Source organism: Melanerpes formicivorus, unplaced genomic scaffold (genome assembly GCF_026170545.1).
Source record: "Melanerpes formicivorus ecotype bairdi unplaced genomic scaffold, bMelFor1.0.p_v2 SCAF_329, whole genome shotgun sequence".
NCBI lineage: Eukaryota > Metazoa > Chordata > Aves > Piciformes > Picidae > Melanerpes > Melanerpes formicivorus.
In genome coordinates this window covers 95,025-121,239 of record NW_027142681.1, presented here as the reverse complement: position 1 = coordinate 121,239, position 26,215 = coordinate 95,025, and the positions used below count along the sequence as shown (strand labels likewise).

At 43.2% G+C, this 26,215-nt stretch overlaps 1 protein-coding gene across 1 annotated transcript in view; it reads right to left on the bottom strand.

The window, feature by feature from the left end:
* The window catches only part of LOC137459179 (glutamate receptor ionotropic, kainate 1-like), a gene marked incomplete at its 3' end in the record, with an annotated part of 121,552 nt that extends 101,742 nt beyond the window's left edge, over positions 1–19,810 (bottom strand). The window contains exon 1 of the mRNA XM_068170322.1: positions 19,490–19,810. Within this exon, the coding sequence (XP_068026423.1) occupies positions 19,490–19,628 (139 nt within the window). The remainder of the gene's footprint in view (positions 1–19,489) is intronic.
* Positions 19,811–26,215: the final 6,405 nt, after the last annotated feature.

Here is a 26,215-nt window from a genome sequence, read left to right as displayed (position 1 = left end):
TTTCTCTTTCTGTCTCTTTCTTTTCCTCTTCTTTTCTTTCACTTACAATGTAAGCATTAATGTGCCTCAGAATACATACAGCATCATTATCCAGCAAAAAGGATCTAGCAGCAATGTTTTATTTTTCAGTATACAATACAAACACACTGAACAGGATCCTGATCCTTGGATGATGTAAACTCATGTGGCTCTTTGAGGTCAGGCAGCCCTTTATATTTATATCAGACCTTACCCAGTCTCAAGCTGCGCCAGGGGAGGTTTAGGCTGGAGGTTAGGAAGAAGTTCTTCACAGAAAGAGAGATTGGCCATTGGAATGGGCTGCCCAGGGAGGTGGTGGAGTCACCATCACTGGAGGTGTTTAAGAAAAGACTGGATGAGGCACTGGTGCCATGGTTTAGTTGATTAGATGGTGTTGGGTGATGGGTTGGACTCAATGATCTCAAAGGTCTTTTCAATCTGGTCTATTCTATTCTATCTATTCTATGCTATGCTATGCTATGCTGTGCTATGCTATGCTATCCTATGCTATTCCTGCAAGTTTAGAGAGCAATAATGTGGGAGGAAAATTTAAAATTAACTAAGCTTTAATGCTGTGGTATATATGCTTGCTTTATCTTATGTTTATCTTTTCCAACCTTATTGATTCTACAATTCTATAGTAATTGGCCATTGGAATGAACTGCCCAGGGAGGAGGTGGTGTAGTCACGCATCACACACTGGAGGTGTTCAAAAAAGGATTGGACATGGCACTCAAGCCATGGTTTAGTTAGTCAGGAGGTGTATGGGTGACAGGTTGGACTGATGATCTCTGAGGTCTTTTCCAACTTTATTGATTCTATGATTCTATGCTCAGAGTTAGTCCCTCCTTTCTTTGAGTAACACACTCCTCAGTCCATCAAGTATGGTCATGAAGAAATGGCAAAAGCTAATTCATCCTGAAGTACAGAAGTCACCATTCCTTATAGCTGTAGGAGTGACTGAATGACCTCAAAATATTCAGAAAGAATCACAGGCCATAGGGACCCAAAGCTACCATTCTAGGTCTAAATACACACAAGGGTTTTGTTTTGTTTTACTTTGTATCATCATAGCTGGCCAAGCTGTCAGCCCATGGCTTGGACGGGAGCACACGGGTTAGGAACTGGCTGGAGGGCTGAGCCCAGAGAGTGGTGGTGAATGGTGCCACATCCAGCTGGCAGCCAGTCACTAGTGGTGTGCCCCAAGGATCAGTGCTGGGCCCTGTGCTCTTTAGGAAGAAGTTCTATACAGAAAGAGTGATTGCGCTATGGAATGGGTTGCCCGGGGAGGTGGTGGAGTCGCCGTCATTGAAGGTGTTCAGAAGGAGACTTGATGGGGTGCTTGGTGCCATGGGTTAGCTGTTTGGGTGGGTTGGATTGGTTGATGGGTTGGACACGATGATCTTGAAGGTCTCTTCCAACCTGGTTTGGTTTATTCTAATTATTCTAATTCTAATAATACCACCCAGGGTCTGTTTATTTCACTTGGCTCTTATGGAATAGGAGTGTGCCAGGCTGCCTGAAGTTCTCCAGCAGAGAGCAGGTTTCACTGATGGTGGGGGGTTGCTTCTGGCAATGGGAGCTATGTCCCCTGTGGAGACTGATATGTTACCCCCTGGCTTACCTGAAAAGCTTGCCACTTTAGGGTTCCTTCTCTCTCACTCTCATTTTCATAAACAGTTCTTCCAGATTACATTTAAATATGACCCTTTCAATCAGGTTACTCAGTATAATACACAGAAAATGTAATTGCATTACCTATTTTTACCTCCATTGATTCTTCTCTGTCTTTCATGAATCACCCTACTGAAAATGTGACAGGTTTATGCCAGTCACAACAGGGACTGTACAATATTAGCTCTACCATGAATTCAGCATGACCCCAAAAATGTATCATACTTGACCTTATTTGATATATTCAATGTACTGAGTCAGAAGCTCCATGCTAAGCTGCACAAAGCAAGGGAAGATTCTTTTTGAACAAGATTATGCTTCTATATAAATAGAGGTTTGTGCTTTCAGTGTTTGCTGTGCTAGCTCCAACCATTGGATTATATGTAAATAATAATGCTATTTCCAGAAACTGTGGCTAGAAGACATCTCAGATCTCTTATTCAAATTTGCTTGCACACCATAGCTGAAATAACTTGCATCTGCTTGCATGTTCTCAGTATAAGCCAGAGAATTTTGCCATTCCTTCCATGTCTCTGCTTTGGTGAGAACAAGCAGGGCAGAGAAAGAAACCTTTGAAAAAGTGAGAGACCTTGACAAAATCAGCAGCTGGGGAAAAAGGAAGCAGGAGGAGGCCTTTTACCTAGTTCCTCAAACTACTGGAACCCAGAACCTTCATTTGCAGCTTGAATGAGCTGCAGTAAATTGCCCAACTGTTCTTTTCTGTCAGAATAATACACTTGCCAAAACCTCATCACTGTAAAATGCTACAGCTTCACTGATTCTGGGAGGGACACAGCTGAAGTAGCCTTAGAGTCATTTTTCCTGAGAAAAGTGGTCACTTAAAACAAAGGACAGGGAATGAGAAAATACTATTTTGTACCCACATTTTTTGTAGGAACTCACAGATAAGAGCAAGGGCTTGGTTTTCAGAGAACTTTTAGTTAAATCTGTTAAAGGTAGGCAGTTTAAAGCCTATTACTTCCTTATAAAATACTATGAATCACTGCATCATTCTAAGAATTGTTCTAACATATGCTCTTGGTATGGCAAACAGCTGAGTTGCAAACAAAAAAGCCTGGGATTCTAGCATTAAAGGTCTCCAGCAAAGTTTTCTCTCCATCTTCTAAACTATCTGCCTTTAAATGTTTTTAAATCCCATTTCTTAGTGTGCAAATGCATATTCAGCTGGTGTCACTGAGCAGCTCAGTCTTCCACCTGAGAAACTCCAGCCTTCACAACAGCAGGCAAAAGCCAGTGGAGAGAAGAAACTTTTTACTGTTTTCACTAGAAGTTGCTGAAAATAAGCGACTCCAACATAAATGCCATGGAAATAATCCTCAGGTTTTCCACACCTTACTTGTGTTGGGTTGAGCTTGGCTGGCTGGTAGGTGCTCTCTTACTCCTCCTCACCATGACAGAGAGAGAAAGCTATGATTAAAAAGTTTGTGGTTCAAGGTAAAGACAACAGCATTGCTTGAGTTACTGTCATGAGCAAAACAGACTCAGCTTGGGGAAAATTAATTTTATTTATTGCCAGTCAAAATAGACTTGGATATTGAGAACAAAGGCAAAATAAAACACCATCTTTCCCCCTTACCTCAAGCTCAGCTTCCCTCTTTCATTCCCAAATTCTCTATCATAGTATCATAGTATCATAGTATCAGTCAGGGTTGGAAGGGACCACAAGGATCATCTAGTTCCAACCCCCCTGCCATGGGCAGGGACACCCCACACTAGATCAGGCTGGACAGAGCCTCATCCAGCCTGGGCTTAAACACCTCCAGGGACGGGGCCTCGACCACCTCCCTGGACAACCCATTCCAGGGTTTCACCACTCTCATGGTGAAGAACCCCCTCCTCACATCTTCTGTCCCCTGAGTGGTAGAGTGGTGATAGGGAATTGTGGGGGGTTGCAGTCAGTGTATAGCAGCTCCTCCCTGGCACTCCTTCCTCCACATACTTTTGCCCTGATCCAGTATGGGTCCTCTCCATGAGCTGGCGTCTTCCAGGACAAATCTGCTCTAGCACGGGGTCTCCAGGGGCTACAGTTCCTTCAGGGCACATCCACCTGCTCCAGTGTGAGATAGTCTCTCCAGCTGCAGTGTGGGTATGTGCTCCACCATGTCTCTTCTGGGGCTGGAGGAGACTCCTACTCAAGCACCTGGAACACCTTCTCCCCTCATCTTAGTGCTCACAGGGCTGTTTCTCATACTTTTCTCCTCACCCCTCACTGCCAGGCAGTGTTTTGTACTTGTTTCTGGGAGCAGTTTCATTAAGTCATAAGCATCGTTGCTGAAGTATTTGGGTTTTTTCCTGCACATGATACTTGTAAAACAATATGCAGCCCATAAAACAGATCAAGACTAACTCTGTTTCTCACACGACAGAGGGGAAGTGCTATAGATAAGTAGAACTGCCCAGAAACAAGATTCACCTCTTTACTGTTGATGCACAATAACAATTTAGCACCCACAGAAATACTCAGAACAAAGATTCATAAAACATCTTCCTGAAACAACCTTTATGAAATGCAAGAAAAGGTGACATCTCATCAACCTTTCCCTTGCAGGCTTGTAGAAATAAATTAGTGCACAAGTCACCCTAAAACAGTAGCTGTAATATTAAATATTCTGGATTTATATAAAACTAAGATATCTTTTTCCCTCATCAGCCTTTCTCATTATCTTGCCATGCAAAATATTTCAACGTGTCATGGAAAACTGGACTAAGTTTTTGCCAATATAAAATAGGCTATGAAACACCCTGATTAACACTGAAGTAATCTGCTTACACACAGAAACATTCTGATTTAAAGCAAAGAACCAAAGAGCATAAAGCATGTAGTCATCTAATTAGGAGAAGACATTTTCTTTCTCTTCCTCTGATGCTGCGCTAAGCCCAGCACTGCTGAAAGGTTGAGACATATGCTGCGCTCCCCAAGTGTCTCTGCTGATGGAGAATTTGACAAGGCAGACATGGCCTCAACCCACTCACCCACTGCCTGCAACAGTCCTAGGCATGCTTGCCACTACTTTCTCTTCAGTGGAAAGGAGATGATGCTGCTCCTCCAAGTACTTCTCCTGAAAGAAGGGGAGGATATCTACCACAGGAACAAGAAACATGGCGCCATGCTGCCACTTCTCCCTCTCTGCTATCCCTATAAAGGCAGTGAGAGCACAGAAAAGAGGTCTTGGAGAACTTCAGCGCTGGCGCTCTTCCCACACTGGTTAACATCCTCCAGCCCTTGTGAAGTGTCTGCACCGGGTAGCCATGTTGCAACCAGGCAACCAGCATCAGAACAAGGGGACGCAGTCTCAAGCTGTGCCAGGGGAGGTTTAGACTCAAGGTGAGGAGAAAGTTCTTCACTGAGCGAGTTGTTCATCATTGGAATGGGCTGCCCAGGGAGGTGGTGGAGTCACCGTCCCTGGAGGTGTTCAAGAGGAGATTGGACGTGGCACTTGGTGCCATGGTCTAGTCATGGGGTCTGTGTTGATAGGTTGGACTCGATGATCCTCGAGGTCTTTTCCAATCTTAGTTATACTGTGATACTGTGAATTTTGAGCACACACCCTTTGGGGCAGCTGTAGTGTCTGGCTGATTGGTGCAAATGTGCATATATGTGAGACAGTTCATCACACAAACAGGACTAAATTCTTCCAATAAAACTGTGTGCAACACTCAATCCTATTGGTACTACATTGCTTTAAAGAATGCACCCACAGCTTCCTCCCAGGGGCCTGTGTTAGGCCCAGAAGGCAACACAGACAGACAAGATCTCCCCCCGTTGGTAGAGTTAAGAGAAGAGAGAAATGCATCTGAGCAAAATAGCAGTGCACAAGCAGCTGTGTTTAAAAAGCACATCTATCATACATACACTGGGCATCTGCAGAAGAATGTCTATGCAGATGAAAAGACAAATGTTTCTTGCTAGTCTTCCTTCATGACAGTTCTGATGTCAAGATGACAGCAAAAAGATTACAATTTTGCAGACTGCTTGCTGTTCAGGGCACATACCACACTCACTCCATCTGCAGATGCTTTCTAATGTCAGTGCATGGATCAACAACAGGACATGGTCCCTAGGAAACAGCCTGGCACTCTAATTTAAAGAGAAAAAAAAAGAAAGAAAGGCTTGGGCAGCAAAGTATGCAGTGAGCCACACTGGTGTAGAACAGATTCTTCATTTCAAAGAGAAAAATCTGCATTCTTCAGGAAACAGTGTTAGAAAATTTAATCTTCATTCAGTTCAATGGAGCAGCTTTGTAATTTACAGCCCCAGATACAGCTAGAAGATGTAATGTGAAATACCTGAAGCAGTTCTTCCCCTGTATTAAAATGCACCTTGGGCAACGGAGCCTTAACTTCTTTTAACGTGTGTTTCCAGCAGATAAGTAAACAATTTGGATGTGAAATGAAAATTTTGAAGATAGATACAACTGGAAAAGCATCAGCTCATACTAGACTTCTTCTGCAGTGTCACACTGATAAGTTTTTGGGGTGGTTTGGCATACCTGAAAGGAATCAGCTCTGGAAGAATGAAAAGCCTTTTTTTGTGTGTTTAAGTTGTTGGATCAGAGATACCAAGAAGAAAGACATCATTTTTACATAAAAATTCTAAAAGTGGCCTTTGTGGCAGGATCAAATTGTACACCAGAGCACATGGTCAGATGAGCTGAGTATCTCCACATTCAGAGAGAGCAGAAGCAGAAACAGAGGGGACGAGGCTGGGAAGCTCAAAGGTTACTGCACAGAGAAACACCCTCTCAATGCATTGAACTGCATCAACATTCACCTTCCTTATAACCACAAACTCCTTAGGTTTTGTGGACAAAATCTTTAGTCACATGCAGGTTGAACTTTGCATTCAGCGGTGTCCACCCAGCTCTGTCGGGCTTTGTGTGTGGCAGTAAGCTGCGGGTGAGCATTGAAGTCATCCTGACACCACAATGGCTTAGTAGCATTTCACAGACCAGCAAGTCACCCCAGTGACACACTGGGGACTAAGTCATTCTTTGCAGCGATTTTGTCTCTGCCCAGATCCCTGGAATGTGTGTTACCGACAAGAGAGCTGTGTATCTTCAGAGGGGCCTTTGCAAAACTGTTTCCATATGAAGAAGCAGGAAACATTGTGCTTCTTTCCGCACTACTTGGCCATTACCAGATAAACCAGTGGAAACTCATTCAAGAAAGAACAAATATCCATCTTTAATAGGTTTATTTAAGCAGACAGAGCTCCAGTGAAGAAAACAGCATGCCACTGTAAAGATGCATATTTCACTGTGCAATTTTGGGAGAACAGTGATTGTCCACTCCACAACCTTGTCTTCAGCTGCTTGTAACTCTGTCAAATGTCATCTAAAGTGACGTTTGCCCTATCCTGGCAGCTGTCTCAGCCTCCATACAGGAGGTTTTAACTGTTCCTGAGAATAACAAATACTCTTTTTTTCCCCCCAGACTACAACCATTCTGATAATCTTTTCACTAAGAATGTTTTTACCATGAATATCTCCAAGGAGGGACTTAAAATTTGATGGTCTGGTGCTGTGAATGCTGTCAGTGACAGTTTCTTACCAATGGCCAGAAAAGTACCTGCTGTACCAGTCTGCACAGTCTGTACAAGACAGGAGCCTGTGTTGTCCCTTTACTGTGCTGTCAGCCAGCTTCCCATCATCAAACACCTCCGGCAAAAACACCAGCAGAAGGATATCTCATCCTTCCCTAGGGCCAGGTCCACAGGAAGAACAGCCACATCTACTGGTGATGGGTGGCACAGGTCTCTATCCCGCACTAGTGATTCTTTGTTGGGCCTGTAGAGCATAAGTGGAACATTCCTGGTGTTTCTGATTGGTCTTCACACAGTGATAGAGAATTATGCCAAAAGCTTTTTATATAAACATGTAAGATCAAAAATTAAAACCACAAAAGATGAGAAATATCAAACTAATGTTGACTGAGCAACTTCAAAATCTCATCTTTTGTTACCTAACTGCATACATCATTCTTGAGGATTCCCAGCTCCTTTACTGCACTCTCTTACTGTAGTCTTCAGTACTTAATATTTTTAGGTAGAGATGAATTCATTGGGGACACAGTGTTATATTAAGAAAACTGGTTTGTTCAGCATGAGCATGGTTTACCACACAAAATGCATTTGAGCAATCATAAGGGAAAATAGTACAACAACAACTCCGTGTTCTTCTTGCACCCTATACAAAATATTTAATCATTCACCACCACCCCCTTCCAACACACTATCAATGATCTTTTTGTTTGATTTTGTAAATAACTTCTGCTGTTGTTTCTGAATCCTAAGACAAGTAAAAGCACTCAAAAACAAAGCATAAAAATATTATAATCAGAAAATGCGATTTTACTTGCCTCCAAAGTGCAGGGAAGAATTCTGAAGTGGCTTGCTACTATTTTCTTTAATAGTTCTCCACAGAAAATTACCATGTTATTTTGTGTGGACAGCCAGCTTCCTCTCCACAAGAGACTTGCTGAAGTTATTTGTCATGTGTTTTGACTCATTGGCCCATCTGTGAGTGACTGGCAGTCTCTGGAAAGGTACAGCACAGCTAAAAAGCCTGATCTAACTTTTAAACAGCTTCCTCTGTGACACTGACATAATCAAACAGAGTTTTACATATGTCATGCTGTTACTGCAGTAACCTGGCCTCCTCTCTCTTGACTGCTGATAGGAAGCCTCTAAGCTTGATAAACTCGATATAGACTCAGATGTCTTAAGATTAATCTCTTGGGACCATTCCAAAGAAGTTGAGATTAATTTGCAGTTCCTCGAAAATGAAGTAACTGCTTCACGTAAACTACTCTTCACATTCACTCCGATCTGAGCTTCCTGTTCATAACCTTTATAGAAATGAATATGTTGGCTCAAGGCCCCTAAGACATTTAGGAGAAAGTCTTTTGCACAGGAAGAAGGAAGATTAACATGGCTTTGGTTTCTCTTGTATTTTTTTCTTGAATGTAAGCAGGGAAAGGATTATTTTTGTGGAAGTGAAAGTTGGAGTTTTTTGTTGCGGTTTTTTTTTTATCCCTCTGGACGTTCACAGTATCATAGTATCATAGTATCAGTCAGGGCTGGAAGGGACCACAAGGGTCATCTAGTTCCAACCCCCCTGCCATAGGCAGGGACACCCCATACTAGAGCAGGCTGGCCAGAGCCTCATCCAGCCTGCTCTTAAACACCTCCAGGGACGGGGCCCCAACCACCTCCCTGGACAACCCATTCCAGGGCTTCACCACTCTCATGGTGAAGAACTTCCTCCTCACATCCAGCCTGAATCTCCCCACCTCCAGCTTCATTCCATTCCCCCTAGTCCTATCACTACCTGAGATCCTGAGAAGTCCCTCCCCAGCCTTCCTGTAGGCCCCCTTCAGATACTGGAAGGCCACAATTAGGTCACCTCGGAGCCTTCTCTTCTGCAGACTGAATAGCCCCAACTCCTTCAGTCTGTTCTCATAGGAGAGGTGCTCCAGCCCTCTGAAGCATCTCGGTGCATCTAATTTTCCATTCTCCATCTCTTTATCTGGGATGAGATCCAGTCGTTGAAAGCAAAGGATTGTGTAGTTCCTGAAGCCAGAGTTAATTCTTAGCTAGCGTGGCTGTAACATTTTATAAGGACTCCTGAATATTTGATAAAGCCTTCAACAGCTTTGATGGTACTTTCTACATGACTACAAATGGATGGAATGTTCTGAAAGCCACTTTCTGACTGCTTAGACCCTTTTAGGGGGAAGAAGGGGGAAACAACACTGGAAGAAACACCATGCAAAAGAATAGGTCAAGCCAAATCATATGGGATGTTGTATGTGCCTGGCAGTTACAGTCTAGTAAAACAATCATTTTGCCAATATACATAACATTCTTCTAGAAAGGGCATAAAGAATTAAGTATTTCTGTACTTGAAAGACAAATAATTATGAGGGGCATGTGTACCACAGCGGAGTAATCCATGGGAGTGCCACAATGAGGGAAAAACTTGAAATGATTCTGTACCTTAAAGGTGTCCATCCCTAGCTAAGGCTTGCCACACCTGATCTTCAGTAGACCACCATTCTGCTGAGCAAATGTGAGGCCAGAGGCTGGAGGCGATGTGGCAAGGCGTGCTTAAAATACACTCAGAAGAAATCTCAGAAATGGAACTGTACTTCCAAGGGCCATCAATGTTGGTAGCCCCCGAGGGCTTTCTCACTAAGAACAGATACAGTACATAATATTTGTCCACTACCCAAGCCAGAAGAAGGAGGCACATGGGCTTCTACTCCAGTGTCAAGGAAAATTCTTCAGTGCTGTCTGTTTCACACTGCACATCCAATATTATGCTCCAAGCATGTGAAAACCATTTAGGTCATACAACACTTACCTAGAAATTGTTTACTTAAAGACACTTGAGCCTCTGCAGTAGCAACACTCAGCACTACATACTACTGATCTCCAAAAGATCTATGCAAATCTTCACCCAAGATACATACTATGAGGAAATGTTAAAGTTGTGATGCAGTGGGCAGAGGGCTGGGGTGACGGTGTTGGAGAGAGACCTGGAGTCACTTTTAGCTTTACCACAAGTTTATCAGCAAAAAGGTTCATTTATCTGACCCTGGCTTCCCCAGTCATAAAACAAAACTAATCATATGTGCTTTGTGAAGCACTCTGAGCTCTGCTGCTTCAGAAGATCTCAACATTGAGAATGAATAATTACAGCTCTTGATGAAATACGACACAATTCATACTACATAAGACTAAGCAATAAGGAAATTTATTCAATATAGCCTTTCCTTGCATGATAGACCCCAAAAGCACCAATTTCCTGGTGGATGGGTTTGCCTTCTAATTATATGATCCAAGGCATAAGGTACATACAGCTTTTTTTTCCTCTCAGTACTGTCTTTCAGAATCATGCTAAGCGCAATGTATGCAATCCAGCTTCCCCTAAAGGTAGCATAATTCATCACAGTTGTTAGTTGTTTCATTTTTCTTCTTCATTTCAATATACAATAGTAGTGCTACTACAGCTATGTAAAGCTATACCAAGTTAAGAGTCATAAAGAGAAGTAGTGTTGTTTGATTTACCTGTGTAGAGACATAGCTGTAAGCCCAGATGAGTGGGTCACTCTTGCCATTTACTGCAGGAAAGCAAAGGGTTAGAAACCTACTGGCTTCTGTGTGCGCACTCATGGACCATGACAGTCGAAGCTCTCAGGTAGAAGACATTTAGCATTAAGGAAGTAAGAAACTAAAGTAATACTTTGGATACATCAGGCTGACATACAGACTGCCATTAACTGCAGAAACAGCACTGGCAGTTCAGGAAAGCCTAATTACTCACCTGGAGATCTGGCTCTCATGCTGAGGGCATTAATGACGCATCTCTCACTGGGAGGGGAAGGGGAAGTGATCCTTCGTAGAAGTGACAGCAAGCACGGTATAAACATCCTCGCAGAACTCTGATCCATTGCTCATCCCAGGGGAAGAGAAGAATAACTTCCACCTTCAAACATTTTTCCGTTTCTTATAGCTACCTAATCTCGGTTTAGAATAGCTTTTTTCCCCCAAAAAAAACCCTCTGATCCACAACATGTACCAGTGTCTTTTCCTGCTCATTCTGTACAAACTGTTTAGAACTGCAAAGACATGTATTAATTGCAGTATAATGAATGGCTTGATCTTAAAATAATCAACTAACTCAATAAAAAACAACAAAAATAAAACCATTGAGTTTTGGGTTGTTAGGGCTTGGTTTTTGTTGTATTCTTAGTTTGCTCGTTTGTTTGTTCGTTTGATTCTCTGCAGAAGGGCATGCAAAATCACAGTGATTTTAAGATCTCAGTGGTGTACCACTGAATACAGGGATGGCTCTGTTCCTTCTCAACCTGAGAGCCAAAGCATAGCCTAAGCATCTGTGATAATTTTTCTAGCAGAAGTGTTGCTTGGACATAACAACTGTGGGAAGATTCACTGCTCGTTCATATGTGGGTAGAACAATGAGTTTTGCACTTGCTCACTCAAAATAAGTCCTGCTCCATATTTTTGGAAGTACTTCTGCACTCTGACTATCACTTCCACCTACTCAGCACTGCACCAGGACCTCCATCCCATTTAACAATATGGAGGGATGGCTGGTCTTGAACCCCAGCCAGAATCAATGCGCTGTAAACAAAAGTTTCCTTGAAATAGACTTAGTTTCCATGTGCAGACTTGATGGCAGAATGTGGGAAAAATTTCATAGCTAACAGAATTTATAATGCTCCTCTTTTAAATTTCTGGTGGTGCAGTCTGAAAGCCCAAATGAAAAAGCAACTAGAAGGTGCAATTGTAAAGAGTCTGATGAGCCCAAGAACAGAAGCTGAAAACAAGGCTTTGAGACCAGTTCTTTTTGTGCACACTGCTGGGCCTTATAACTGATACACATTTCCCAGTGTTTGTAGCACACTAGTATGTGGTGAAGCTATGGAAGGAACCTTCTGCACTGTAAGAGAAATAAAATAATAATAATAATAGAAAAAACCCCTTCAGCAACCCTATCAGATACTCACTTCTTCAGCTGGAATGAAAAAGACACATATTCAGAATAATGAAACGCTTTTAATTTTGAACTTGCTGGGTGAAAGCAAATTCATCACTTGAAAGCTAATCATCTGCTAGATAATACTGTATCACCTTCAGCAGAAAGAGGAAAGGGATGGGTAATAACATTCCCACTGCAAAGCTTTCCCAAAATCATAAACTCATTACTGCGAACTGAAATCTAAAGTCAACTGAAAACTAGGGCACACTGGGCTTGCGGGTTACAGAGCCAAAGCTCTGGAGTAAAACTAATCAGGTCTTGGACAGGATGTTTTATTATTTATTTAATTTTTTTTACTGCAGTACAATCTATAGTCTACTTGGTCAAATCAAGCCTTTCTGAGAAAAGAAGATTAGAGTTGTTTCAGATATTGGGGGGAGCAGGGAGAAGAAGGATTTAAGCTTCATTCCCAACCAGGACATACAAAACAGACTGTAATGAAAAAAACAGTATTGAGATTACACTTGTGGTCTGAATGGAAAATGTTAAGTGAAGGCAGGGCCATATGGAGGAGCTTATAGCTACAGCAAGAATGGATGCTGAGGCAAATGCCCTCTGAATAAGGAAAATTAGGCATTATGGGAAACTCATAGGAATTAAAAGAAATAAATTGATTATACCTGATCACTACAAATAGGCTATTGGGCAAGAAATTAAATACAGAGGCATTTAATTTTCTTTATAAGGAATATTCCTTCTGCAGTGATCACTCTACTGGGCAGGAATTGTTAATTGAAAAAGTACCAGGTAAAGGATCACTCATTTTGCAGAAACAAACTCTCTGAGGGAAAATTCTTAGCCTTTGGCAAAACTTCATCAATACCATTGTTTTCAAGATTTCATTCTGCGCTTTACCAAAACCTGAAGTGTCTGAACCGATACACATGTGTTACATAAAGGCATTTGAAGCCCTGGTTAATCACAGTAGGATGTCCTATTTATCTGCCCACTTGGAACTCACTGCAGCGCTATGGACCTGTTTTGCAGAGGGGCAGATCAGGACACACCTTGCATAAGGTAAGAGAAAGTAATAAAATACCACAGCACTTATATCAACACCCTGGACTGTTTTCCATTTAGTTTTCCCTATAATTCTCTTGACATTCACCAAGATAGTTACATAAAATTTGCCATACCTAACCACAATGTGAAACACAGGACTAACACCTTCATGATGTGTCTTTTAAATGGTTTTATCTCCCTCAGTACTGCCTCAATCATCCTAGTTCTGGCTCAGGTTAGGTAAATGCAGCCTTGCTTCCTTAGTTTTCATTTTCTTGTTCTCCACCAGCCTTTACTGACAAGTGGTCCAAGATAGAAGCAACTCAAGATCAGTGTTTCTGTTAACAGAGCCCTGAGTGTCTGTCTGCCTGCTGCAGAATCATCAAGCCACAGTATTATAGACTATTTGAAGACTGTCATGCACCTTTACAGCTCATCTCTTTCATGCCAAAGCAGGTATTTAGGGCATAAGTATATTCTGACAAAAGAAATGCAAACCACCAGTTTTCTGGAAAGCAAAGGTCTCCTCTATAGTTTCAATTCCTTAGCAGCAATTTACACTACACTGGCCATAAGGGCACTATGGCCACAGCACATTCACTTGGCAAACACACTTACTGAGGCATCAAGGAGGGAGTAGTGAGTTGGGGGTCACTCTCTTTTCCCTAGTATGAGGTGATAGAACAACAGGAAATAGACTAAAATTGTGTTGAGGAGGATTAGATGGGATGTTAGGAAAAAATGATTTATTGAAAGAATGATCAGTCATTAGAATAAGATATACAGAGAGGTGGTGCAGTCACTGCCCCTGGAGGCACTCAAGAAATGTGTGGACACGACACTTCAGCACATGGATTAACTGCCATGGTGGTCTTCAGCTGATCGTTGGACTCGATGTTAGACATCTTTTCCAACCAAAACAATTCTAGCACTCCATGATCAAGAGCTAACAGTGTAGTGGGTCACCACAATGATGGTGAGCTTCGGGCACTCGTGTCCACCACTGCTCAGCCTCAGGAGTGAGTTCCAGAGATTCTCTGTACAGTGCACTTTTGTAAAACAATCTGAAAATATGACTTTGTTGGATCCTAGCCATCGTAGGCTGGATGCTACGAAGAAGTTCTTCACAGAAAGAGTGATTGGCCATGGGAATGGGCTGCCAAGGGAGGTGTGGAGTCACCGTCACTGGAGGTGTTTAGGAAGAGCCTGGATGGAGTGCTTGGTGCCGTGGTTTAGTTGATTAGATAGTGTTGGATGATAGGTTGGACTTGATGATCTCAAAGGTCTTTTCCAACTTGGTTAATTCTATTCTATTCTATAAGGAAGGGTGGTAAGTGGGTAGGTTAGTCAGAGGAATTACAAATGTTTCTTCATTCCAAATATATTATGTCCAGGCAGCTCTTCGGGCAATTGAACCTGTCATTGCTCTCTTGAGTTCAATAAAAGGATGTCCATTTACAGTGGCTTCACAACTGGCTTCACAAATTTGTAATATTCCCCAACAGAACAACCCATTACAGCAAACATCCTACATGATACAAAAGCCTGGACATAAAATGGTATGGAATGCAAAGTAGTCCACCTCTCTACATCATCAAGCTTAAATGGCATAACACAGAGAAATCACCCTTACGATTTTGATTTTAATAATTTAGGGTGAAACCATGTAATCACCATGCAAGTCAAGTTTTCCCTGAGTTCCCTGAATGCATTGAGGTCACCTGGCTCCATTGACATTTGGTTGCAGAAGTATAGACTTACTGGAGTGCCCTGCAAAGGTGCTGGCAATATCATTTTTATCTGACTTTTATAGGTTGTTTTAAACTTAATTAACCATTTAAAGCACGAAAACCAAACATTGCCATTGTCTGACACTTGTACAGTGCTGTCAAATCCAGTGAGGAAGGAGATGCATAAAAATTAACAATTGGACATATTGGTAGCAATCCTTTAGTAATATTTGTAGCAAAATAATGTTCTGCTAAGTGTAGAAAGAGGAAACAGACAAATCGTATTACAGTGAAGTGAGAAACCACTGAGCATTCAGGATCTGGTGAACAAATCATAGTTAATGCCTCAACATCTAATGACAGAAAATTCAGTCCCACTTCCTACAGTATTACAGAACAGAGTAACTTGTAGACACCTAGTAAGAAATACTTTTGACAATCACCACCTTTAAAGATGTCCAAATATGATAAGGACTTCCCAAATACCGTTTTTGCCATGGTCACACCGATGAAGCTCAAAAGTGCAACAATGTCTTTCCCTTCACAAACAAAGAGTTGACAAAAAGTTTCACATCTGTGATTAAATTAATTAGGGGTTTGTCTTTATCATTCTCACAGTGCAGGAATGATAATACCATGCAGCAAAAAAATATAGTCCACAGCTTGAGTCTTGTCTATGGAAATAAAGACACCCAGTCTGAAATCAATATTGAAAACTTTGATTTATTTGAAAACCCTATTTTGCAGGCTAAGTTCACTTAAGTGTGTCTTTTTTAAATCTACATTTCTCAGGTGGAGAGAAATATTATTTGGGCTAATCCTGCATCTCTGAAAACACAATTCACTAAACCATTCTTGGTTTTGCTTAAGTAAGGAATAAATCAGTGCAGAGTCCGAAGCCACGCTAAAACATTCCCTTTAACTACAGGAACAAATTTCTGAAGCCTACTTCTGGTACGAACTGAAGGGTACTCATTTCCTCACCTAAAGCAATTTCTGTCAAACCCAAAAATTACTCATTTGCTCATTTTCAGAAGCTGTTAATTTGAAAGATTAATTCCAAGATTCATCCAAGTACAACTTTCTACAAGCATTTGTTGAAAACTGCCACATTATCTTTTTAATTAACTCCAGTGATATGTTAATAACTTGCCTGGTTTCTCAGCTGCCGGCTAGTTTCAATCCAGGGTGCAGCAGCAGGATATTGCTGAAGTATATTCTTATAACCTAGTTAGAAGTTGAAATGGTCTTAAGGACATAGAGTAAGAAGTTAAAAAGCTCTGCATCCAGTATTAACAAATTGTTGATGTGATTTCATCCGCTTCTACTGTGTAGCACATGCTTTGCTTCATTTACATTCTTCCTTCTGTTACTTGAGTTAATTTATTTTATACAAGTGGAACAAGCAAGCCAGATAAGAAGGTTAGGCTGACTCAGTGTAAAAACTAGAAATTCCTTGGTATTATATCAAAAATATTAGGGTCATGAACTTCAAATATACCTTTATACAATATAGTCTAATGGGTTCTGTGTAGATAAAGATGGTATTTCCTTGGACAGCTCTATTAGTTCATATATCAAAGGAAAAGCTTTTTAACATGAATGGGAAAGAAATACTCTGAAAGATGCCAAAATTTAAGTACTGTATCACCTGAAACTGAAAATTCTATCTTATTAGGATGAAAATAATGGATTTTGAGATGAGTTCGTTTTACTAGTCATATTGCCATCATTTTCTTATTTAGAGGGCTAGAAAAATAGTCATTATCTAAATGCTGAGAAATTCCTATCACTCCCGTGTCCTTTCTCAACTAATTAAATGCCAACAAGAGAATCCATTCATATAAAAAGCCAGAAAAAAACAAAAATAAAAATGCTTCCTAACAGTGGGAAATGCAATTAAACGACCAGTGTATTAATTCAGGCACAAACTGCTGCACCATTGTACAGCAGTGCATTCCTGTCCTTAATTAACTAAAGCATGAAGAAGAAAACCTGATGGCTTAATAGTATTTTCTTCAAGGGCAGAAATGCTTTGAGATGACTTTATTATGTCAGCAAAAGAGTGTTGGAGGAGTTATTGCCATTACTTCCGTTTGCCACTTCTAAGACTGACAGATTTCAAAGAGAAACTTGCTGCTATAAACGGATGTGAAGGATTAATATTTTACAACATCATTACTTTATAGGCAGGATAACTGTAGTAATAAGAATAGATTTAATATTTTATGCATTTACAACCATGTAACTCATAAGGAACATTTGTTCTCTGACACCATCATTCTGGATGTGTATTTGGTTGCTGTGATTCACAGCTAAACAGTTTGTCATATTTACTGTTTATACTGTGGTGGAAGTAACAAAGTCAAATCAGTATGAGGATACCATAGCTGCATGAACTGAGAGTGAATCCGAAGTAGAAACATACATAGATCTTGCATCACAGAGTCTACTAACCACGCAAGAGGGAAAAGAAATGTGGGCAATTGCCTGGGAGCCTCACTAGACCAAAAGGAAGCAGCATATGCAAGTTATGCACTAGACCAAAAGGAAGCAGCATAGCAAGTTATGCAACAAGAGAGGAGTGCATGCCCTAACTCTCTGCCTGGGTCGCTGCAATGCTGATGTGAGCTGTGAAGCCAAGATTTCATCCTGCACAGAGCACAGCATTTAGACTACATTCAAGCAAATACGTTTCCCTTTAAACTCTGGCACTCTTTTTTCTTCGGAGGCACTTCCTAGTAAAGATAAGCACATTAAGACTGCCTGGTAGCAGTGATGATGCTTGTGCTTTTCCAAAGCCTCCTGCTGTGTAGCATGTAGCTAAGTTATTTAAACATGGTTTAGTTTCTTTCACAAGTTTCATTGGCCCTGAGTTTACCCGCTTGGGAGAGCTCAAAACTTTGTGTTTCCTGTGCTCTCCCGCTGTGTCTGTGCACAGACATTATTCCCCTAGGCTCCAAACAGGACACAGTTACACTGCGGTGGGAGGAGAGAAACAGCAAACTTCACCTGCATCCCATGAGGGGGGGAACCAAACCAAACCAAACCAACCAACCAAAACAAAACAAAACAAAAAAAACCCCAACCAAACACAACAAACCGAGCATGTGAGCATGCACTGAATATGGCCAGTTATGAACTTCTTATAGATTTTAAGCTGCAAGGTGCTCAGTGCCTTTGGTTTTTCTTTTTCAGCACCCTTGGCTTTGCTCAGCACTTTGAGGGGCTTCACCTCTTAATTTATTTAAATGTCTCAGTCATCAGGTCCCTTGCTCTCTAAACATATTAGAAGCGTTCCACTTGATGTTTAAAGGACCACTCGTGAGGAAAGCTGAGTGGAGTTAAGGTTTGCCAGGTCAAAAGGCATCAATCTTTTACTTCGCACAGGAATATGCCCTTAGGAACACATCTCTCCGGGTGGCATAAACTGCTTCTTCTCTCCTTTTTTTTCGTGGGTTTTTGTTTTGGTTTGTTTTTCCTTTTTTTTGGCGTCATGTTCAGTATTTGTGAAGCAGAAGAGGGACACGCAGAGAAACAGAAGTGTGACAGATTCCGGCTGCATCTTTTTCACAGTTTTTCCTAACCCCTAACTCTTTCGATACTTTGTATTCACTGTCTCGCTTGACTGACACAAGAAACCCACTGTAAAGAGAAAGGCTTCCTGTGAACCGAGCCCCGTTTCCATGGTGCAGAGTTTTCTACTTAAAAATAAATTCCTGTTTTCTGGGGCTACCAGTATGTACAGCACCCGCGGAGCTCACCCCATCCCAGGGTTAGGGCCCGAGGGCAAAGCAGGGCAAACACGTCCCCCATCCTAAAAGGCTGTTCTTCGCATACCACAGCTGCTTGCTCTCCGGTCCGACCCAGAGAACCTCAGCGCTCCTCGAAATGCGTTTTAAAGTCACTGAACCACTCCTGTGGTCCCCGTGGCGGAGAGACAGGTGCCTGACCGGCTCTAGGCGCAGTTTACACCCGCCGCCGCGAAGCGCCCCAGGGCTGGCTAGCACCCTCCTGCCTGCGGCCAGCTCCGAGCGGCTCCCGGGATGGTCGCCCCGACCCCTCTTCGCCGGGACGCCCATGCCCAACTTCTCTGCGTCCCGCCGCCGCGCACTGGGGCAAACTTTCGAGAGCGGCACCAGCGGAGCGCAGCAGAGCCCATGAGCGGAGTAAGCGGAGCAGGCTGCGTCCCACTCCCTGGGCAAACGCCCCCTCCGAAGAAAGCCTCAGGCTGAGGGTAGTCCAGCCGGCGCTGCCCGCAGCCCCAGCCCAGGCGCGGCAGCTCTGCGCGGTCTGCGCCGAGCCCCGCGCCCCGCGGGAGGTAAGCGGCTACCGCTGGCACAAGCAAAGCACCCGCGCAGCGCTCGAGGCAAGAGGCAAAGGAAGCGTGCAGCAGGGAGACCCCCCTACACTGCTTCGGCCGCGGGAGCTAGAGGTGCCCGCGGAGCGGGGCGCAGAGGGCCCGTGGGCGGCACTCACCGATCCGCAGCACTTGCTGGCCGCTTTGGGGCAGGCCGGCCGAGGCGCAGAGCAGCACGAAGAGGAGTCCCCCGCCGCCGCGACCGCCGCCACCCGGGGCCGGGCGGAGGGGCCACCGCGGGCCGAGGGCGCTCGCCATCCTCCGCGCCCGACTCAGTTCATGCCGGGTTCCGCGGGTGCGGGGCGCGGGCGGCTACCCCCGGCGGGGCCGGCTGCGCGCCGCCGCTGCGCGCCGCCCGCCCATGGCGCGGGGGCTTCGCGCCCGCCGCCCGCGCTCCCGCCGCTGCCGCCCTGCGCTGCGCCGCCACCCGCGGCTCCCACTGCCTTCGCCCCCTGTCACCGCCGCCAGGAGGGGAGGGAAGGAGGGAGGGAAAGGGAGGGGGCGGCTCCTCCTGCGGGGCGGCCCCAGGCGGGGCGAGGTGGCTCCGGGAGCTGACCGGGACGGGCGGCGGTGGCCGGGTACCACGCACGAAAGCGTATGCTCAAAACTATCCGGCTGCTCTCCTGCACGGCTGCAGCCGCGTCGCCCACGCTGGACAAGGGCAAGGAAAAGGGCCATAATGGTCCTTGCCCTCGGTCGCGCCAGCCTACTGTCCCTGCGATGCGCGATGTGCGGTCCCGGCCCCGCGGGTCTCTCCCCGCACGGCTGCAGACCCCTCCTTGGCTCAGGGGAAGCTTTCCCGCCCGTGCCCGGCAGCCTCACAACTCCTGGTTTGGTTTTTTTGCCTTTTTTTGTTTGTTTGTTATCTCCTGGTCGCATGAGGCTTTGAAATGCAGGCAAGAGGCAGAAGGGCCCTGTGTTTGCACAGATTCCTTCTGGGAGAGCTAGGCATGGGATAAGCTAATGGTGTCCACTACCTGGAAGCCGAGGGTCACCACTGGGGACAAAGTGGAGGGAAGGCAGAAATTAATGCAGTGCATTTGCTACACTGGACCTCTGCAACCAAGCGAGGGACAGGAGACATGTCACCACAGTGCATCTCTCCAAACGCAGCAGGAGCCTCAGCAGGATGACTGCAGGTCCGCTTGCCTGGGATCGAGAGTTCACAAAGTTTGAATGATGAAAATTCACGGCTACTTTTGAACCGTTGGGCACAGGGATCATAAAACTTCCCATCCTTGACTTGGACAGCAGATCAGTTTTTCCCTTGTGACTTGACATTCTCAAATTGTTTTTAAAATCTCTGTTTTAAAGGGTCAGTGAAATTCAAAATACTTCACTATGAAGTAAACATATGGGTCCTGAGCTGACCTGGAAAAAAGAATCTAACAGGAGAATGTTTTCCATCTATCAACAGAGCTAAGATTGCATAGCTGAGATCCAAAATGGAAGTAATTCGAATTTGTTTATTTTATATTCCTCTCCAATCTGTTTAACTATTGTTCCAGAAATCAACTCCTTGGAGCAGTCTCAGCACATGCTGAAGCACAATGGAAATGCAAGTGTCTACTTTATATCTCCCAGTCAGTCTCAAATGTTTCCTGAAAAGTCTGCCTCTACTGCGTGCAGAGCGATTCAGGCTATTCAGGAGTTCTCATTGCCGAGATGCTCAGCCAGGATACTAATCAGTGCCTTACTTTACATTTCTTACATCACTTTTTACATGCATCTCGGAGAATTTTTCCCCACAATGTTTATTTTTTTCTTTATTTACCTAAAAGACATCTTCTCCTTAAGAGCAGAGCAAAATCTACTGGCAGGCACAAGCTCCCTGCCAGCCCCCAGAGTGACACAGCTACATTTCCTGTTAGCTTTCATGCCGTGTCTCCTGCTCCCTGCCACGGTGCCAGCACATAGCTCAAGTCGTGCCTACACTGGGGCTACCCCGGCTCTAGCCTCACAGCTCTGCGTGTCACAGCTGCTGATGTCAGCATCACTGCTGTGGACCCGTGCCCACTTTCACATCTTGATCCTGTGGGACATGCCCTGGTAAAGGGTGAGGAATAGGCTCAGCCTGTACCCTCGTCTGTCTCGTGCATATCACACCAACTAAAGGTGACAATACATTAACTCACTCGCAGTTCATAACTACAGCATTCACTCTTGTGTAGGAGGCAGAAAAGAAATTCATCAGGCCACCCTGGACTGGGCTGAATGGCTTGGTAACTTTGGCACAATTTTATAGTCTATCATTGCCTTTCCAAAGGCTGTACAGGAGAGAAGGTGTACATCTCCTAACTGGGAAAATCTCAGCCCCCGAGCAATGGCTCATAACAGGTAACCTTCAGGTACACATTCATTTGCTCTACAAAACCTTACAGAACCATTTGTACTCAGCATAAATGGGTTCCTGTAGAAATCAGACACCTCAGTGTTCATTTCAGTGAGGTAAAGAAGTTGACCAGAACATAAGCTTTCAAAAATACCACTGGAGTTACTCTTCTGCTTCTTTGAAGCCTTTAAGAATATGGATGGAATAAAATGGGAGAAATAAGGGCTTAGTAATGTCTGTGAGAGGATGGCAGAGGTCTGGAGACACTTGATACCAGTATTAGAAACCTGAGCAGCTCAAACTCTGCTAACCCCTTGTGGCAGGAGTGGCTCATTGGAAATGTGTTCGAAGTACTATTTTTTGCTTCAGGGTGCAGTTGTGGGTTACCTAGGTTGTATTCCACATCTTTGTACATAAAGAGTGATAGCCTTTGAAAAACTATAAATGGAATAGTTCAAATTGCCTCTAATGCTGCAAAGACCAGCTAAACTTTAAAATGAGAGGTAGTCCCTTTGCTATTGTGGAAGACTGGGTTTTGCCCAGTTTATTTGTGTATATGATACCTATGCCCTGCAAAGCAAACATCATGTGGAAGGTTGTGTTTTCACAAATCTTCACGGGAAAACTAGGGGAGAAGGAGAGGAGTTTTTAACTTTGGTATTTAAATCATTTCCACTTCTCAGTATAGTTCTGGAAAATATGTTTTAGAATGAGAAAGGGACAATTATGAAACATGAAATGGCAGAAAATGTTTTAAACTGGCAGAAATTTCCCTGGAAATATCTTACAAGTTTCCAATTTTACAGTAAGCTCTAATCCATGTTGTCGCTTACAACATAGTAAATCACTCAGTAAGGTCTAGCCTACCAAATCATGGCATGCTTTACAAGGACTATTGTTTTATTCCTGGCTGATATATGAAAATGATCCTCAATACAATTCCTCTTGCTGGTCTGACATTATCAATACTCTCAAATCTTTGATCCCTTTTTGGAGACTTTGGACTTTGTTCAGAAAGAGAGAAAAAAAATAAAACAAAACAAAACAGATCCTTTCCCAGTCTTTTATTTTCTCCCAGTTAAGCAGGCTTGAATGCCCAGAGCTTTAACAGGTGAGCTCTTGTTCATCTCACACTGGCTACCAGGTTTGCTTACTCATCAATTGCCTGGCCAATACTTAGAAGAATTGATTAGCAGTATGTGTTTAAATACCTGGAGAATGAAAGGTAGTGTGTGTAATCAGTCTAGTTTTGTCACATAGCACATTAACATTACAAATGGTAATATGGAATCCCTTACACAGGAATTTCCAGTCTTTATTCGTTTCACAACATCAAATCCCAGTTTTATATACTATGCAATTATTATGTAATTTGCAGTTCAAGTAATAATTTTAGGCTAATAGATAAAACCTTGTCTGATATCAGGGCTTCTTGACTGAGTCTGGGGTTATAAATCACCTCCCTTACATTTTGCATCCACTTCAGCATTCTGGTTTTGAGTTTGTGTGTGGTCAAAGTATCAAAAGGACGAGCGCATGTGAATGTGAAGCAAACTCTAGAAGATTCCAGAAAATCTAGAAGTTTCTTGATTTCTTGGTCAAATTCTGAGACATTTTAGCTTTAGGACTTTAACCAAAGCTTTCCAAGTCTAAGCTACTGTCTTGCTGAGTTAAGATTACAAGTGGGAGTTAGCATTCATTTGGGAAGACTGTGTTTCTGCATTTGTCTTCCAATAGCCTTCTACCATCATGCAGTACAAGATTCAATAGATCGCCGCAATAGATTGTGCAATATCACAGTAGTAAAAGCTCCAAAATGGAAATGTAATAAATCAGGCTTCCTTAGGTCTTTCATAACCTATGTACAACACCTGATAACACAGGAACTGACAGCATCATCTAAAAATAACCACATCATATCAGCATTCTGCTCTTCCAATAAACAGCAAGGATCTTCAAAATAATCTTTCACCCCAAAATGTACCTTAGAAAAAAGCTGAAAGAAGCTGAAGAGTAAAACAGGAGACAAAAACATCCTTCTCTCAAACATTTTCATTCAAGATAAATTGCAAAATAACTATTACTCCAAAGGAGATAGGAAGAGAAAGCTCAAATGATTTTTTCGTCTCCTAATCTCCTGAGCCCTGGTACCCTTTGCAGCTCCTTTGTTTGCAAGCTTGGATTTGGCTGCTCCATCAGCATTCAGATTTCCATTGCGTTGTCCTTCCTCCTCACACCTTCTCCTGTGCCCATAGTCCTGATCCTCCACAGAGACCTTGCCTCACAAGAGGGGAGGGGAGGGGAGTAGGGGAGGGGAGGGGAAGGGAGGGGAGGGGAGGGGAGGGGAGGGGAGGGGAGGGGAGGGGAGGGGAGAGGAGAGGAGAGGAGAGGAGAGGAGAGGAGAGGAGAGGAGAGGAGAGGAGAGGAGAGGAGAGGAGAGGAGAGGGGAGGGGAGGGGAGGGGAGGGGAGGGGAGGGGAGGGGAGGGGAGGGGAGGGGAGGGGAGGGGAGGGGAGGGGAGGGGAGGGGAGGGGAGAATGGGAGGGTGTTTGGACAATGCTTATGTGACAGTCATAACTCCAGAATTAGAGACACAGTCATTGTTTCTTCTTCTAAAAATGTAAGGAAAGATGATGAGCCATTTAGACCTAAGAAGAACAGCTGTCCTGGGAGAGCCATCACAAAGATCTGTGGAAGGCGACATGATGACTTGAGAAATCTGCAGAGCAGAAATGGTGGATGTGACTGATGGACTGCCATGCTGGCAAAGGAGAGGAGAGAGCTATTTGAGAGGAATTTTTCTAGAGTCTCCTGATATACCTTCAGTTTTGCTTCAGCTGAAGTCAAAGACTGTATTTTTATTTTTTTCCCCTCTCCAAAACATTGCTGAATTTCTTGCAAGTGAAGAGGTCAAATTCATTTTTAAGCTTAAAAACGTTTAGACACGAGTATTTTTACTGAAGCATTGTAATACATGGCAAAATAAATATGAATTATTTCCCCAACGAAAGTAGCACCATGATTACCGTAAGCTTAACCACCACATTTTAAAAAGCTGGGTTTGCTTCAAGTACTCTCTTTATTTATGTTCCCCAGCCCATAAAGGCAGCTCTCCCCTTTTCAAACTCTTTTCACTAAAAACACTGCGGCAAATCTCTTTACAAACTAACATTGATCCACTCCATTGAGCCGGTCTAACATTAATCTGCAAAACTGCTTTTCCTTGAGCAGTAGATACTTTTTATCCACCATACCATTTAGCTAAAAAGACATAAATAACCTGCAACTCGAATGCAACCCACTGAAAACCTTTCTCAGCTCATTTTCTTCTCCAATATATGATACACTAGAGACTTCTTGAGAAAGAAAACTTCTACTGTAGGTACACAGAAGGTGCTGGCGCTTCTTCCATTGAAGAAGGGACTTCTGTCAATTTCTGCTTACTCACCTTAATGGAAACCTAGAAACTTCCACCAACATGAATGGAGTCGCTGACCAAGGGCAATGCTCTGCCCTGAGAAGCTCTTGTCATAATTCATTTTTGCAGGGGAAAAAAATAAATTAGCAGACAATGCAATGAGGAGAAGAATTAATACTACTTTTTATTAAACTGCCCTGTTTCTCCAGTGTGGTTTTTTTCTTTTCCTCTGCCATAGAGTTGCTATTAATTATGAGTAAGCTGGTGGGGTAAATTAATGACTGTTCCAAAGCTTTACCCAGTATTATTTAAATGTGTCCTAATTCATTTTTTCCCTTTCATTCTTAGAGCGACTTAAATGTCAAAAAGACATTATTTCACTTTATTACTGTGTGGGGGACCTGAGGGAGAAAGAATATTTGGGAACCTGCTATTTCCTGCCATTTTCTTCTTGGATTGACAAGAGCAGGGTAATTAGTTCCCTTGATTCTTCAGGAATTTATTTTTTTCCTGCTCTAATCAGTCATCAGCACAGGAAGAGATGGGAGAGCTTCTACTTGCTCTCTCAAGGACTCGAGCAGATAATTCACCTCTTACTACCAGCTGTAGCAGCTCTGGGTTGGTACATAACTCCCTGCTTCAGCTGATTCTAGGAGTTAGTACAAACTTTGGAGGTCCTTCAGAAATGCAAAGCGCCTTCCCACAGCTCCTCTGTGATGTGTGGCTCAGTCCATCCCAGACTGAAATGCTCCAGCTGGACTAGTAGCAAGGAAAGACAAGAGGGATTCTGCCATCTGTATGCCTTTTTCCACAGACATCAGTCAGGATTTTGGAAAAAAAAATTCTCCACTGCTTAAGAAAGACTGTAAGTTTCTTCATGACAATGAATGTTTCATTTTAAACATGTATGATTTATATTTTGATAGCTCACATCATCATTTATGTAACAGCTGTCAAGATTAAATTCACAGAGAACTATAGGTTTTGATTCTAAAGCTCTGCAGTCCAAGGATCATAGAAGCTGTGTTTGCCCTGTGAATGTTTGCTCTTTCACTTGGGATTTGCATGATCTGGTTTATATATCCACAAATAATAA